Source organism: Sinocyclocheilus rhinocerous, unplaced genomic scaffold (genome assembly GCF_001515625.1).
Source record: "Sinocyclocheilus rhinocerous isolate Xijiao unplaced genomic scaffold, SAMN03320098_v1.1 scaffold1164, whole genome shotgun sequence".
In the NCBI taxonomy this organism is placed as follows: domain Eukaryota; kingdom Metazoa; phylum Chordata; class Actinopteri; order Cypriniformes; family Cyprinidae; genus Sinocyclocheilus; species Sinocyclocheilus rhinocerous.
Genome location: NW_015643253.1, coordinates 310,370 through 327,452, shown reverse-complemented (window position 1 = coordinate 327,452; position 17,083 = coordinate 310,370). Strand labels below are relative to the sequence as shown.

At 40.0% G+C, this 17,083-nt stretch overlaps 1 protein-coding gene across 2 annotated transcripts in view; it reads left to right on the top strand.

The window, feature by feature from the left end:
- The window catches only part of net1 (neuroepithelial cell transforming 1), a 26,902-nt gene extending 15,593 nt beyond the window's left edge, over positions 1 to 11,309 (top strand). The window contains exons 1-9 of one of the 2 annotated variants that reach the window (XM_016574660.1): positions 5,013 to 5,294; positions 8,075 to 8,350; positions 8,842 to 8,904; positions 9,086 to 9,182; positions 9,262 to 9,338; positions 9,440 to 9,697; positions 9,793 to 9,963; positions 10,244 to 10,430; positions 10,538 to 11,309. In XM_016574660.1, coding sequence (XP_016430146.1) covers positions 5,205 to 5,294; positions 8,075 to 8,350; positions 8,842 to 8,904; positions 9,086 to 9,182; positions 9,262 to 9,338; positions 9,440 to 9,697; positions 9,793 to 9,963; positions 10,244 to 10,430; positions 10,538 to 10,989 — 1,671 coding nt within the window. In that variant the 5' untranslated portion in view covers positions 5,013 to 5,204 and the 3' untranslated portion in view covers positions 10,990 to 11,309. Of the gene's footprint in view, positions 1 to 5,012; positions 5,295 to 8,074; positions 8,351 to 8,841; positions 8,905 to 9,085; positions 9,183 to 9,261; positions 9,339 to 9,439; positions 9,698 to 9,792; positions 9,964 to 10,243; positions 10,431 to 10,537 lie in introns of those variants that run through there. The other variant, XM_016574659.1, reaches the window with a different exon arrangement.
- The last annotated feature ends 5,774 nt before the right edge of the window (positions 11,310 to 17,083 follow it).

Genomic DNA, 17,083 nt, shown 5'->3' with positions numbered 1-17,083 from the left:
CGCGCTCTCTCTCTCTCTCGCGCTCTCTTTCTCTCTCTCTCTCTCTCTCGCTCGCGCGCGCGCGCGCGCACACGCACACGATGCGCAAAACTCCGCATTTGAACGGTCAATAGCAAATACTTAAACTAATAGCAAAACATACTTACAGTAGCTGATTCAGAAGCGCCAGATTGTCATAGCAAAGGCAGAATGACCTCTTCTCCTAGGTTCACGAAACGGTCGTCCATAAAATGCATTGCTGTTCTGTTGTAAGTAATCTTAAAGATTCCTAAATGCATCTACTTTCGGAAGGCTAAATAAAGTGCTTTTGCTTTCGCCTAGAAACACACAGCGTCTCCTTGACATGGCTGCTTCAACACTAACTGCTGTTCCTGAAACCACGCCTTCTTTCTTTGCGTGATCATTTGGGCGCATTATGCAAATATTTCCACATGGTGATGTAGATATGTGGGGGCGTGTTAGAATGAGCCGTTTTAGGGGGGCGTGGCAGAGTCTTAACTTTGATAAAGAATATCTCTTTGGTTTTGAGACTTTAGTCTTTGCAACTTCAGGGATCTTATCTATGCACAATCAGCTTGTAACACTCCAAAGAGAAAGGAAAACTTGAAATCGCATCATATGACCCCTTTAAAACAAGTTTAGGTTTATCTGCCTGTCTGTCGGCCCTCTGATTTTGTGTTTCGGTTTCAGTTTCTGTATTTATAAGAGGATGTTGCAAATGACTGTCAGGAACTGAGATAGATTATTATAGAGACAACTTGCCTTAAAATGAAACACTTGTCATTTCCTCACACGAAATGAGTTTAACTAGCCCGAATATTAAAAATATAATAATTTTTTTTTTTTTAATTAATGGAGAAAATTGAATAGGAGTCAAAACATCAATCAAAAACATTTTCAAAATACAAATATCAAGGAAGGAATTTTATTTCACTATTTAAAGGGTACCTGCAGGATTTTTTAATTCAAATATATGGCCTTTTATGACCCTTTTAAGACCCGCATAAATTAAATTAATACCATACGAGGAATGTCTGGTAACATATTTAACCATAAAAGGACATTTACAATTCAGATACAGGTTTTCACAAAACAAAAATGATAAACATCAAATTTTTAGGAAAAAGTCAAATGTAGACTATAAATATTATATTAATTTAAAACATAAAAATCTTGTTTAGATTATTAGAAGGCACATTAGCTTCTTATCGATTCACCGGTTCACATTTACAACTGTAAATGTTTGCTGCGTAAAAACATGGGTCGATTTTCGCATTGGTCTGAACAAAAACAGCAAACGGGCTTCTTGAAAATGCAAATTCATTTCCTGCAACTAGGTGACACTTTTGGAGTGGCAGAAATAGCGGTTTCTCCGGTAACGGCTGTACACGAAAGAAGCGCTGCACTCACAAACACTACATTATCAGGCATTATAGAAAAGTTTAAATGAAAATGTCATCAAAACTTTTCTGAAGATAGCCGGTTCTCTTCAGAGATACATTCATATAAAAACACACACGCCGCATTTTGACTTTGAAATGTGCAGCGCTCTTATTTACTCAATGAAATCATATCCTTTTGAAGCTTAATCACATTAATCCATAATCATCCATTCTTGTCTTTCCGTCCCCAAATCTAGGACCTCTTGAATTATTATTAAGACTTTATTTATTCCTTTTAAGGTATTTCAGACTTTATGGCCTTAAATTTGATGCAATTAAATTTAAGACTTTTTAAGGAACCGTGAGAACCCTGTATTTAAGATAGCCCGTCGGGCAGGGAGGTGATACTTTTTGGTAGCCTGACTGAAAGACACAATAGCCCCGGAATGTGGGGCTAGCGATTTTGTGAGCTCTGCCACTTTTCCACTGGGGCTGGAGCCAGTGCTCTGCAAAAGGTAGCACTTTTTTAGAACCGGCTCCGGCTCGCCTTTCCACTGGCAGGGAGCAGAACCCTCTACATCACCAACATGTGACAGGAATCGCTTATCTCATGCAGAGTGTTGGTCTCTTCTACCGACCACTGCTGAACTGACATATTTAATTGTTGTTGTTAATTTACCTGAACTCTTGACGGCTTTTAAAAACAGTGACATTCAAACTGCGGTCTGTAGTGGAAGCTCCACCTACTGAAATCATATGTTCCCTTTTTCAAGACCAGCAAGGTTTTGGGGCCGGTTCGGAACCAGGTAGAAAAGTAGAAAAGTGCATCCCGGATCCCAATTGGGCTCCAGTTCTGGCACCAGTAAGAGGGGCTCATGTGATTTTTGTGCTATATTCCAAGTCTTCAGAAGCCATACAATAGCTTTTAAATCAACTACTTTCTTCAAAATGTCTTCTTTTTGTTCCACAGAAGAAATTTATACAGGTTTGGAACATCATGCATGAAGGGTTTTCATATTTACATTTTGTAAGCATCATGGAGGAAAAAGACAGATAAGATCCCAGACAGAAGATGAATGAATGGGGGATGGGTCAAGAAGCAATTGATAGTGATTCCAGAGAAAAACAGTTGGTGTTCCTGTGTTGGTGTACACCTACACACTCAGACGCCACACGCACCTACAGCCTATTCAGGCTTGTCTTTTAGCCACACCTTTGTTAAGGTACATGAATACTTGGTACCTTGTGAAACACTGTTTCCTCCAACACTGATGAGAAACAGAACACTTCAAAGAACTTGGTCAGAAGAGATAATCTAGAGAGCTTTATTCTTAAGGTGTTCTTTATGTTGATAATCAAAGTCTGTACAAGTATAGATAATGCATTCTGGAACATCCAGTCACAAAGAAATACAATTTTAAATGCCATCAGTCATCTGGTCTGAAATACCATTGAATTATCCACCAGGGGGCAGCACCACGATCCACTGCACACCTCTCCGCTCACTGCCTGTTCAGCAGAGGTTTATCAGATTGTAGCAAGTTAGCACACATTTTCCCGTTAGGCAAGCTCACACCTGGCCCGCATGAAGTGAGTCACTCTTGTGTGGTGGTGTTTAGCACTGAAGTAGGAGTGCTGTGTTTGTGCTTCACACCCAAATGTCCAGCTGTCATGTGTGTCGAGGTGTTAGCCCGCAGGGGGTGCAGGCTGATCCGCACTCTCATGCAATATGGCTGCCACACCTCTCGTCAAAACACGCCAAGAACAGTATGAAAGTGTCTCCACATGGGATAAGTAAAGAAGGGAGCCCTGTTATTGATTTCACCCACACCGATAATTCAATTTTGAGCCATACATATTCTTTTTTTTTTTTTGTGCACAACCATTATGTGCTGAGTAGTCACATGATTAAAGCCACTAACTGCTGCTAAATCAGCTATGAATTGCTACCACCAACATCTAATATACTTATGGCAAAGATGGGTCGAAAAAGTATAATTAAAATCATTTTTTTTTGTTGTTTAATTTCTTTTGGGTTTTTTTTTTTTTTTGAGAGATTTATATTTAATCATTAGCACTTTTATCCTAAGCGACTTAGAAATGAGGAATACAAATGATTTATCATAAGGAGGAAATAACATGAGAAGTGTTGGCAATACAAAGTTTCAAACATTGTCCAGAATAGCACAATTTATTACACAGTGTATCTGAAAATAAAAGTTATATGTAAATTATATTTGTATATTTAAATATTATTATAATATATACACATGCATATTATACATACAACTGTAAACTGTAAAATGTATACACCCACAATTTTATACAAGTTTGACAGAAAAAAGTATGTGTGTATATATATATATATACACACACAAACACATATACATACATACACATATACATACATGGATACATACACACACACACACACACAATGAATATACACTGATTAGTTGTGAAAATAGGTAGTATAATGTTTTGAATAATAGAACAACATGTAAACAAATAACCCTGCTTCCGTTTGACCCGTCCACTGAGCAGTGGAAGATGTCCTGATCTAAACACACTAATGCATGTCCTGTTTCACACTCTTGTGTTGACACAGGAGGGTGAGCTTAGAGTCTGCACATCGTTCATCTCCATTTGCTTAGCACGCACCCCAACCCTTTCACACTTTTTAACACAAATCTCTCCTAAAACACGCTGACACATCATGCTACTCCATTTGCGCAGCTGAAGTTAATACCTCTGCTGACAGTGTGGGAAGGTAGCAGTAAAAGATTTGGGTCTGTAGTGAACATCCCCTTAATGGTTTATTTGGTCACCCAAATGTGGAGGTCAACGGCTGTGCTGTTTTGTGTACGCTGAGAAATATAGAGAAAAGCAGCTTTTGTTAAGCAGGATTTGTTTATGGCGTGGTCTGGGTCAGTTTCTGGTTCAGACCAGTGAAACTTTTTGATTTATCAGACCTCCCCACACACCTCCAATTACACAGACACCCCCACCCCTCCCCCTGATGAGTGGGTGATAATGACTCAGTTCTTCATTAGGCAGATCTCAAAGCAAATATGCCTGTACTTTACTCCCTTCATGCAACTCAAAGACATACATAAACCAATCCTCATTGCACAATCCACAATAGAAACAGACTTGCTTTCACTCACCACAAAGCTGGACTGTTCTCCATTTTATCTTAAAACTTTTACTGTAAACTGGAGAATAGGGGAGGTTTGGTTGGTTAGTTTGTTTTAAGGTCCAACATTTTTTAAATTAGGGTTTAAATTAAGTTTTTGAGACAGAAAATGAGTTTATAAAAATGAAAATTATTATTTAATAAACAAGATTTTACATAAGATTTAGAAGCTCTCCTGCTTTATGGACCATGAAATGTTTTGATAATACATTTCTGATTTGGTAATATCTAGTAGACAAAATCTTGCTTTGTTGATTTGAGGTTGCAGAGATTGCCAGGTTTTCTCAGACTTTGTGTCTTCAGATTCTTTTACATATCTCCTCCTTTGCCCCTCTGCCATTGGTGAGTTTACACACTGACTCCGCCCCTTTCAAAACTCTCTGTATATGAGCACTCCCTACCTCTCACATCCCTAGAACAAAGTTAGAGATTGTTACAGCACACACACCGAGAGTGTGTTTTGAAGTTAGAAAGCTCCGCTCAGGCGGACAATCACGAGTTGGGGTGGGGGCGGTGAAGTTTTCATACCCCTTATTTTAAATCACGTATTTATTTAAGAATCACTTGTGGATTATTGCCGACCCTTGGAAATAACAGAAACCAACCAGTGGATTTTATTGAAAGAAATGGTGGCTTACGATGAACCTTGTGTGGTACCTATCAAACGGACTTTACAGAAGATAGACTACCAGAACCAGACTTACAAAGAACTAGAGGTGAGACCCAAAGCCGATTAATCACAAATTCTGTCCTTTTGTTTCTTTTGCTCCTTATCTTGCTTGATAAAAACATTTGGGTTCCCTTAACTTTCTTTATCAGCTAAGTCAGAACCTTGCCCTGTTGTTATCTCGTACACACACTTGCCTTTAAAGGAGTAAGACCACAGGTGTGTTTCTCAAAGGTGTGAGACTTGAGTGAGTGATCGGCAAATCAACAAAGCTAAAGGTCTTCTCACCTATAGTCATCGAGTTACTGGTTTACATTTTAACTTTTTTTTTTTTAAATGGTCTTTGTCAGTTTGTCATTCGTTGTGGTGGCTAAATGTGCCTATACAGGACGTTTAAAGCCCGTGTGTTTGGCTGTACACCTGAGCAAAAGGTTTGCAGTTATATTAATGGCTTGAGGGACCCCTCTGGGCTTTTTTTTTTTTTGAAGGTGTGAGCATGCAGAGATAAAGAACATTCCAGCTGTCTGAAAGCAATCACAGCCCATAGCTCAGGTGTGCTTGAGCCCTGTTTTTAGCATTTAGAAATGCATTTAAGACCCAGAAAGAGGCTTTTATCTCACTTCTCTTCAGCGGGCTGCTGTTCCTATTTGCGGTTTCAACTCAGATTCGGAAGTGGCCACAGAAATGTTTGAGTTGTCGGGAAGGCTAAAGCAGAAGTAGCAAATTATGAATGAATCAGGAGATTTTTAGGAAGTTGTGGCTCAAGGCTGAGGGACAGTTCTTTAACTACAATTTGGTTCCCCTCATTCATTTTTTAATCACAAATTATTGTTTGATTGCCAGGTAACCATTTGCATGGCTTGCCAGTAAGAATTTAGATTTAATCTGTCCATCATATGGATTTTGAGGAAAGAACAGGGAAAATACCATAGACTTCTCCTGTTTAGTTACAGCTAATAATAACAAAATATTAACAGTACCCATAAAATAAAATCTTTTGCATGTTTAGAATAAAAAAATACTATTTTTGAAGGTCATTCCCAATGGAAAGTTTTATCAGATTTAGCCAACATCTAGTGACAATTTTGTCCCCAACATATAGCTAAGCAAACACACTCACACATTACTAAACAGCAGTAGTCTAAACATTGGTTCCTGTGCGGGAGGCATCCCCCTGCCATGTTCTCCCAATTCAACTCTCCCAGGGGGTCCCTAAGAGACAACACAACCAGAAATAGCCACACTATCATTCTATCTGTCTGCCTACATGTTGCTCTTTCCACTAGATAATCTACAATTTTAAAAAAGGGAGAGAGAGAGCAGGAGTGTTTATTATTGCAGCGTTTCCCTAAACAGCAGGAAGAGTGCAATGGGCAGCAACAACACTGTGATTATTTGCTTAGAGCCAGTGATGGCTCATACAAGTACTGCTGTGCTCATTTGAATTCAGTTTTTAGCCAGACTGCTTCCTCTGAGGTCAGTCTCCCCAACATCTTGTGTTTTTGGCCACCGGTAGAGGTGGTTCAGATGTGGTCTTCATGTTTACTTGCATATGTTACAGCAGAGGAAGGGCAGGCAGGCGGATCTGGGTGGCCAAGTCCAGTTGTGCTTGGGCCACAGTTGCAGTTCCTGCTAAAATTAGTTTGTAGATCTGCTCGGCAGCTGTCTCCGCTGGTCAGTGGAATGGTTCCTTGGTTTCGCTTTGCCAAGATGACAACAACACATCCTTTTTTAAAATACTTTCAGCAGCTGGAAAACCATCCAGCACTGGAAAATCTATTGAAATGTGCATTTTTAAAAAGTGCAAGCACATAGTGCTTTTTGTTCCTGCTGTTTAAAAGGCGCAAACACTTTTTTTGATGACAAAGCTCACATTGTTCCAGGAATGGTAGGAGAAGTTTTCAGTCAGATTTCTAGTGTAGGATCAATGTCTCAGATCTCCTTTACTTTGATTCCCCCCCCCCTTCTCAGGTCTGTTGAAGTTGGCTGGAGGCCCAGTCATTATGGATATAGGGTTTGAGAGTGCTCACATCCCCCTCTTCCAGGGGGTTCAGGTGTGCCTGTCTCTCTCACGCAAGGGCTACAGGGCCTGCCTCAACACGAAGCCATAAACAGAGGAAAGGAGGGAAAGCAGCAGGGTAGAGGGGAGTAGAGTGCACCTTGTTTAAAGACCTGGGTCAAATCTGTAACTCCCCGTGGTGGTCCATCTGACCCACATAAATACACACATCCAACAGCTCTTAAACTTCTCCTTGAGAGAGCAAATTTATTTCCGTTAAGTGAACAACCATCCTGATCAGGGGGTCTGTTTGCTATAGTTAGGCTATGATGTCGAGTGTGTGTGGATCTTCAGAGTGGGACAGCTGACTGGAGTCTCCTACATTCCAGTCATGCCTCTTGAACCCTGGGTCTCCAGGGTCGCAGTTAGAGAGGGGTCTTTGTTTGTGTTTGTATGTGTGTGTGTGTGTGTGTATATATATGTGTATATATATATAATTTATTTATTTTTTGCTGAGGGGGTCAATCTCACATGACTGGCATAGGAGCGGCTCACTCCAAAGGCTGGAGCTTCCGCCTAGCTGTCTGTCGTCCAGGAAACACCAATCTTCCTGACCTCCGGTTGACCCCTTCACACCCGCAACAGTGGAGTGTGTATACAGTGACTCTTACGATAGCCTCTGTTTACATGAAGCAGCAGCTTGTGCTCTATTCTTGATTTTAGCCTTCTCGTGTTGGCATTTGTGCAGTTAATGAAGCACTAAGGAATCTGTTGTGGTCAGTAGGAGGTGATTAAGTTTTAACATTTATTTCTATCCTTGTGTTTCATAGGAACCCTGTACCAAGCGTGTGCGGCCTCTCGGCCGAGTGACCTCGCTGGCGAACCTCATCTCTCCTGTGAAGAATGGGGCCGTCCGACGCTTCGGCCAGACCCTCCAGGCCTCGTTTCGGGGCGACGGGCGGTCTCCGGGCGTGCCTCAGCAGAAACCCTGTAGCAAGGCAGTGGCTCCCACGCCACCCAAACGACGCAACAGCACGCTCTGGTCCGAGACCCTGGACGTCCATCAGAAAGGGACCTTTTCCACCAAAGAGATTAAGAGACAAGAGGTGAGTACAGGCGGAGCTATGGAATCCAGACAGCACTGAGAAACCCAGACTATTAAAATCCACTTTCAGTCCCCCTGCCAGACGCTACTGAATCAGGCCTGTGTGACTTATTAAACCTAAAGGGCCTGGGGCTTGGAAAGCGCCCTGTTCCTCCTCTCACTCCGTTTTCATTCTGCCTCTCTCTACCTCTCAGTCTGGCTGTGTTTTTTTGCCGCGTGTTATTGGCACACAGTGGAATGGAGCGGAGAAAGTCCGGCTGCATTCTGGTGTCTCAGAGTCAGACGTACAGTGCTAACACAGACTGGCCGGTCTGACGCACAAAGCCTCCACCACTCATTCACAGCTAGAACTAGTAATCAGACATTACAGCAAACTGTGAGCCCCTCAAATATTTCCCACCAAAGAGAGGAATCAGACAGATTTGTAGGGGCTTGACTAAAAATACCCAAACAATTTTCTTGGTTATGAATGTGATCATTTTGTCTTTCCAGGCTATTTTTGAGCTGTCTCGAGGTGAACAGGACCTGATTGAAGACCTGAAATTAGCCCGAAAGGTTTGTCCATTTCAAATTTTTTTGTTAGAACATTCAAAACAAACAGACTGAAAAAGCTCTTGCCTGTGCTTTGAGTCAGATACGTTGGCTCGCTTCCCTCCTCCATTTATAGCCAAAAATGTCTCTGTAAAATTAGACGCTGCTGTTATTTACTCATCATTTTCTCATTTTGTGTGTCCAGGCTTACCATGACCCAATGCTAAAACTTTCTATCATGTCCGAGGAGGAGTTGACAGCCATCTTTGGAGACTTGGATGCTTATATTCCTCTTCATGAAGGTGAATATTGTACACAACATCTTATTTATTTTAGTATTTATGATGACAAGTAGTGCTAACTTATTCTTTACCCAATCAGATCTTCTCGCTCAGTTGGCGAAGGCTACAGGCCCAGATGGCACAGTGGGACAGATCGGCAAGATTGTTGTGGACTGGGTAAATATCTCTCTCTTTATAGTCTTTTTATTATTATGAAAGACACATTAGCTGTTGAGCATCGTTAGATTGTTAAGACTAACTCTCGCTTTCCTCCACAGCTGCCAAGGTTAAATGCTTACAGGGCATATTGCAGTAAACAGCTGGCCGCCAAAGCCTTGCTTGATCAGAAGAAACAGGACCCAAGAGTTCAGGACTTCCTACAGCGCTGCCTTGAGTCACCTTTCAGCAGGAAACTAGACTTGTGGAGCTTCTTAGACATCCCTCGTTCACGACTGGTCAAATACCCCCTTCTTCTGAAAGAGATTTTAAGACACACACCACCAGATCACCCAGACACAGCAAGCCTTGAGCAGGCGGTAAGTACGAACACAAATCTAGCAACTGTAGGCTTTCAACTGGAGTCGTTTAGGTGACATTTGGTGTTAATGCTGCCTTCGTTCGTTGTCTCCAGATAAGCATCATTCAGGCCGTGTTGGCTGACATAAACATGAAGAAAGGAGAGTCCGAGTGTCAATACTATATCGATAAGCTGGAATATTTGGATGACAGACAGAAAGACCCTCACATAGATCAGTGCAAGAGCCTGCTTTGCCACGGGGAACTTCGCAACAAAAGTGGCACGGTGAGTTTTTGTCTTCCACACAAACACACCCATAACAGCCTGAACCGATGGGGGGGAAATTACTTCTGTCTTTTAATCTTTGGAAAATAAGCCACCATATTCCAAATAAGGCCATTAGAGGGAAGGAATTAGCTCCCTTTGTCTCTGAAACACATGACACAATGACAAGAGAATCTTTGAGAGTACCAGGAGAGAAAACTGTTAATACTTGCAAATCAGTCCAACGTTCAAACAAAATGTCAATAACCTGATCTCTCTTTTTCCTTTGCTCTCTTTTTAGAAGTTGCATGTGTTCCTCTTTACGGAGGTTCTGGTCTTGACCCGGCCTGTGACGCGGAATGATCGGCATTGTTTCCAGGTGTACCGCCAGCCAATCCCAGTGCAGGATCTCGTATTAGAAGACCTACAGGACGGCGACGTCCGCATGGGTGGCTCATTCCGAGGAGCCTTTAGTAATGCCGATAAAGGTAAGGTTGACAACTCTCAACGTCAAGCTGATCACACATTTTCCTTTAGTCATTTTTTGTTTCCTTTTGCTCATTGGAATATCTTCATCCCCCCCACCCCCCTTTAGCCAAGAACATTTTCCGGGTACGCTTCCAGGACCCATCTCAGGGCCAGTCCCATACACTGCAGGTCAATGACATCTTCCACAAGCAGCAATGGCTCAACTGCCTCCGCACTGCCATGTCAACCCAGAAAGATTCGCCACTCCATGAGAACGAATCCTTGTCCACCCCTGCAAGTAATGACATTTGTACCAAACGGCGCTCGTCTTCTGTCTCCGCCATCATCCATATGGAAGAGACCGATGAGAACTGTCCACGGGCCGCGGCCTCCGCCCCTTCCTCCCCCAGCTCCGAGGAGCCCCCGAGTCCCACACCCTCCACAACCTCCACCCTCACCTCGTCCTTGTCCTCGTCCTCTTCATCATCTTCAATTTCCGCCCCCTTCCAGCCCCGCAAATCCAAAAAGGACAAGCGTTCAATCTGTTCACTGGGTAAGAGGAAGGAGACCATGGTGTAAAGACTGAGCTATCCCAGGGTACACATGGAGTGGCACCGTGTGGAGGACTTGTATTTATATGTGTGTATGGACTGTGTGTTTCTACAGCAGTGTTTTTGTGTTACTGTCCACAATGGCAGCTATTATTACCAATCCCTCCCCCCAAAACCCTCCCAGGTCCATGTGGGCCGCACCAGTACCAGAAAGACAGTATTTGTGAGGCGACTGTGTGGATCTCAAGGGATTGATGTCACATCCCGCACACTTTTAATCACCACGCTGATTTGTGTGAAAGCGCAAGATCACACATCTAGGTCTTGTTTACTGTTAGTTTGGTCATATTTTTTGTTTTATTTTATTAATATTGATTTTTTTTTTTTTTTTTAATTTGTTTTTTTTTTTTTATTTTTTTTTTTTTTTTTTTTTTTAATTTGTTTTTCTTTTTTTTTTTTTACTTCTCAATAAGATATTTACTGTAGCTCTTTTTTGTTTTTATTAAAAGCACTGTGTTTAGCTTTTAGAAGGGAAGAATGCCCACAGAGAAAAAAAGATGAAATATCCAAAGCAATGAATACTTTGTAAAAGTCTGATTGATAGCTCTACTGGAAGGCAAGTCTTACAAGTACATTCCCATGAAACAGATGTTTTATCAGCTCCATTTTATATATTTAAATCAGATGGTATAATTTTTATCAAGACAAAATGCTATGTTTTGTAGCAATATGATTTTAAACTGTCCAAATGGAAAATTTGCTATTTTGCTCATGCAAAAAAATCTAACCTATGCCATGTGTTTTCCACCACCCAAAATGATGGATGAATATTTCAATGTAGCATCTTGCATGGAGCTTTACTTGTTGAGTCCTGCCTGTATTATTATGAGGGGCCAGTGCATGTACATGCTTGTCAAAGCAGAAAGTTGATGTAGAAATGGACTGTTGGGTAGAAGAAAAGTTGAATGTTGAATGAGGGCTTGAGAAATGTTGATGTGAGATTTAGAAGGAACTTTGGAATAGAGTTGGATACAACTAGATGGACTTGATGATTGGCGGCGCTACTATTAGCAACCATTCATGGACATTGGTTTGCTGTTATTTTTATTTGCGTAGTGTCTTCATGAAGTAGAAAGGTTTGATACACTGGTTTAAAAGCAAAGGTGTCGTTTTGAGAAGGAAAATGAAAGTATGTTTAGGAGAAATTAACTGTTAAAGAAGGTTAAAGTATGTTATGACCACTGTAAAAGTTTGGAAACGAGAAGGATGTACATTATTGAGAAGGACTGCGGTGGCCTGTATGTACAGTATGTGGTGTAAAAATCAACTATTAAAAGAACAATAAAGGTCTGTGTAAGATTTGCATCTGACAACAGAGTCCCTTCTCTTCTTCTGATGTAGATTGCTGTTCTACACTACAACCCATTAAACCCATCAAAGTTTTCCAAAGGCATTTGTGAGACATTACAAAGCCTAAACTGAACACATGCCGATGTGATTATGAAAAAGCTATCTTGAAATTGTTTCCATAAATTCCAAGTAGACAGGCATTCAATAAACATACAGCCACAAATTCACCCATACGCAGGTTAATTAGTCAAAGTACTTCTGTGTTTTTCTCCACTGACAATGAATCACTCAATAGTGCTTTAAACAAATCCCCCAACGTGGGCGACATGCCCAAATCATCATCCATTTTTAGCCTTTGGATGATTTTCCTACTCCGAATCTGTGTCTTATCCAGCTCAACTGCCCTAAACCCCCTCACCATTTCATCTAGAACTTGGCAGCTGCATAAAGTCAGTCAGTCTGTATTAAACAAATACCTTCATTTATCTCCGTGAACCCCCTTCACTGATGGTATTTGCCTCTGGTAATCTCTTTAGTGGGAGGCCCAAAACAAATGGGCTGTCAGGAGTTACTTAGCACGTCCGCTGACGCGCTTTGGAGTCTGGATTCGAATAACACAATCGCTTTGTTTGTCTGACGGTCAATCAGAGCGCTTGTGTGAACGCTGACGACAGGTCTAAAGAATGAGATTGGTTCTTCTTTAAAGCTAATCTCAACCAATGAGTTCATGGATTGATTTTACGTGCATTAAGTCATTTGGCTCTTGGATGCTCAAAATGGCCTTTCTGTGCTTGGCAAGGCCGCTTTTTAGTGGGTTTAGGTTTTATAGAGAAATTGCCTCATGTCTGCCTTTTAGGGATAACGGAATTCTCCAAACGTTCGTTCATTTTGCCCGAGGAGGCTGCCTGCTGTTGCAGATTTACTTTATTAAACACTATTAATGTAGACACGTATCCTTTCCAGGGTCAGTGAATGGTCGTGAGCATTTACGAGCGAGTCGGGTTATCACAAAGAGGGTCTGTATTGTGAAGCAACACTACATTGTTCCTCACTGTAAGGGAGGAAACAGCATTTATTGAGTCTACTGGGAGGAAGTCAAACAAACATGATGGTCAGTTTACAACTGTGAACAGACAAAACATTTACCAGTAATTGAGTCCATCCCGAAGGGGTTTGGGAGAGGATGTCCTTTTCATAAAACCATCCTTAATTTAACAACGTTTAGATCTAATTTTGTGTGTGAAAACGACCTGATATTACACTAACGAAGACCTTGAAGAGCACTACATGTCTAAACAGCCACTTGAACAGTCGCTGAATTAGCACCTACCCCCTTAAGTCTCTAAAACAAATGTAAGGACTCTTGGCTCCAGAATAAATCATTATGGTTATATACGTGAATGTGCCTTCACTGTGTGATTGGGGTTATGCAACATTTGACAAAGACTAACAGAGTTGTAATCTTGCAATAAGAAGCTAATAGGTCAACGTCTTCATATTGTTATGGATAGTGATGGAGCCAGACAAACCCTGGGTGTAATAGATCTTTGGTTTGGATTACGTCTTCATACATTCAGGAAATCAGATCTTGGTGGTGTTTTCATTGAGATAACAAATGGTAAAATGATAATTTTATGATGATCTTGAAGCACTGAAATTGCTTATATACACAGTATCAACGTTATTAACCTAAAGCTACAGCAGAACGACAAAGGCTAATGTTTGGACATCTTTTTTGTTTGTTTCTGAAACCTGAAAAAAGGGAATTGAAACAGTGTAGAGGCAGAAAGGCATCAAGGCACATCTAAATTAACTTGTAGTATCACATCTGCATACTGTACATTATTGTAACATTACTACATTACTGTTTTTATCAGTAATTTGAGTTAAAGACTTACTGACATAAGCTTGCGTGCACACACTTAGCACTCAGATACCCACTCTGGTACACTTTGAATGGTTTATGAAAGAACATGACTTCATTCACCCAGAGGTGCTACAGAGAAGAACAGCTTGATACACAAAACCATAGCTTCTGAGCTTAAACTGGGAACTGATGTCAACTTCTTATTAATGCTGAGCTGATGCGAGCTTGACTAACGTGACCTGCCAGAACTAATGCTACGCTTGATTTTCCTCATGGTGATCAAAAAATGTCCACAAGGTCAAAATTTTCTAATATTACTATCCTCGTGGGGACATTTGGTCCGCATAACATAGCGAATATCAGGAACACACACACACACAACATATCTCTGGTATTTCTGGCTTACAGGCCATTAGACAAGTGGGAATTTATAACATCACTGGTGTCAGTAAGGCTTCAACTTGTCTCACCCTTCTGTAATCCAATCATACAACCAACATTATCCAAGACAGAGATGGGTCAAATAGGGTCAACAAGTTTGCTCGCTGAAGAGATCAAATAGAGATTCCTATCATTCAAATGGTATTTGAATTAATTATTCCCAAATATCACTTATTGCATAAATTGTGATATTTGTTTACAGGCTGTGATGTCGTAAAATTTGTAAAAATGTATGCAAGAGGATCTATTCCTGACAGGAGTTACAGCCAAACTATGAGTCAGTTCTGTCAGTGAGGCGGACAGCGTTCCAGGGAATCTACCAATTTCAGTTCTCTCTTTTCATGGGTGATTGCGACATATTACATTTCCATCAGTATTAATGGTTTAGTTATGTATAAAATTACATTTAAACATTTACGTATGCTAGTCTTTCATGCTGCACCACATGGTTTACATTTTTATGATTTTATATACATGCAACAGTTATTTCATCGTTTAATTCTGTGTATCTCTGTTTTGTTCTCATGTTATAGAAACTACATTTCATTATCTGTAATTAATGCTGCTTATTATATTGTAGTGCATTGTTGTCAAATCTCAGGACCACACCTACTGTACTCTCAACTTATGAAACAATTACATAATGAACAATGTAGTCCAGTCTTACAGTAAATGTGTGTATATTCACTTGTTAATACACCAACTTACACAGCACAATTACTTAAGCACTAAATGACAGTACAGGAGATACAAGATTTGTAAAATGTCTGAAACTGCAAAAAAACAGCTGATGTATTTAGTTTGAAACTGCAAAAACTGCTGATGTATTTTGTAGGTGTGATATTTGTGATTAACCATTTTATTTTTGAACACTTCAACATTTATCTGATTGCATCATTATAATATTTGCATATTGAGTTCTGATGTTTTTTTCCCCACATTTATTTTCATAAATACAAATTATGAGAAGTCCATTCTTTCTGAAAGAATTACACTGGAAAGATGACAGATAGTGTTCAGAACTTGAACACTCACAACATAAAAATGCTCATTGGTGGACCATTATGGGACCACATAAAGTCAGTATTAAATATTCTCTCTGCTCAAATAAATACTGTGTAAGATAACACTAAATGAAACCTGCTAATGTAACTTGTAATTTTAGTCTTTTTTCCTTCAGTTAGGTAAAATCAGCTAATTTGTGCATGTTTTGAGTAAATTTATTAGCATGACATCACACTTGGTACATTGTGAGGAAGGATTTTGATTTGGTAATACATATTTTATCACACACTATTGCACAAAACACAATGTTCTGCGGCTTCAGTCGAGTGAATTATGTTTTTTTATTACAAAAGCTACCAGATCCTGCTGTACTTTCATTTCCTCCCTGAATACCTGATGGCTTAGAAAAATGCAAAGACGTGGCTTTAGTTTTGGGCTGGACCTTTGGCCTAATGTTGTGTTTTCATCCACCATCATTTAAAGTCACGAGGATAAACGAGGATAACCCTTCTATGTCTGTACACAAACACTCAGTGTTTCATCTGGAATAACAAAATGTGCACGTAGCCCTCGTCTTACACACTATCTACCTCAATGTTACCTTTGCCTTATGTAACATACTACATAGATTTTGACTACATCTGCTAGCGATTCTATAGACTTGCAAGACTTTGTGTAGAGCCTTATCTTTTGGTAAGAGTTACATAAACACACACTCATTGGAGAAAACAAAATGTGGCCACCTCTGTGCTGTATTTCCTATTGGTCTTCACTGCTACCAGTGCCCCAGAGACTCGTGGGTAGCTTAACGTTAAACTTTGCAACTCTTCACATCACAACTATAAATTCAATTCTCTATATCAGTTGGAATCAGTCTAATGATTCGCTCACTCAGCTAATTGGTCTGTGATCTGAACCACAACAAGTCATTACATTTGGTCATGTTCAACTCCAAATGAACCAAAAACTGTTGTGTAACATGTGCTTAAGGTCAGGGAGACTAAAATAAGTTTACCATTACAATTGCTGGTCGTTCATGTGACAAAAACAGAAATCTTTAGAAAGCTGTGGAGGGATATAGGAATATATCTCTAATAAATGTATTGCTCAAATTATACAAACATCACATCTACAGGCTTTTAATATTATACATTATATAAATTTAATAATTAAATACATAATCAAATGCCACAATCAATAAAAGAACAAAATGTGCAAAAACAAATAAGGAACAAAAGTTTTTTTTATGTAAAAAAAAAAAAAACTGACAAGAAATAGAACACAAAATATGCTAAGAGAATAAACTAGTCAAATATTTTAAAGCACTTCATAGTAAATTTATTTTGATTGCAACATTTCATGATTCATTTATTTCATCATATCATGAAATGTCATTTTTCAATGTCATTTTCCGTTTTACACAAATAGATTGTATGTCTTATTTATGCTCCTTTAATTT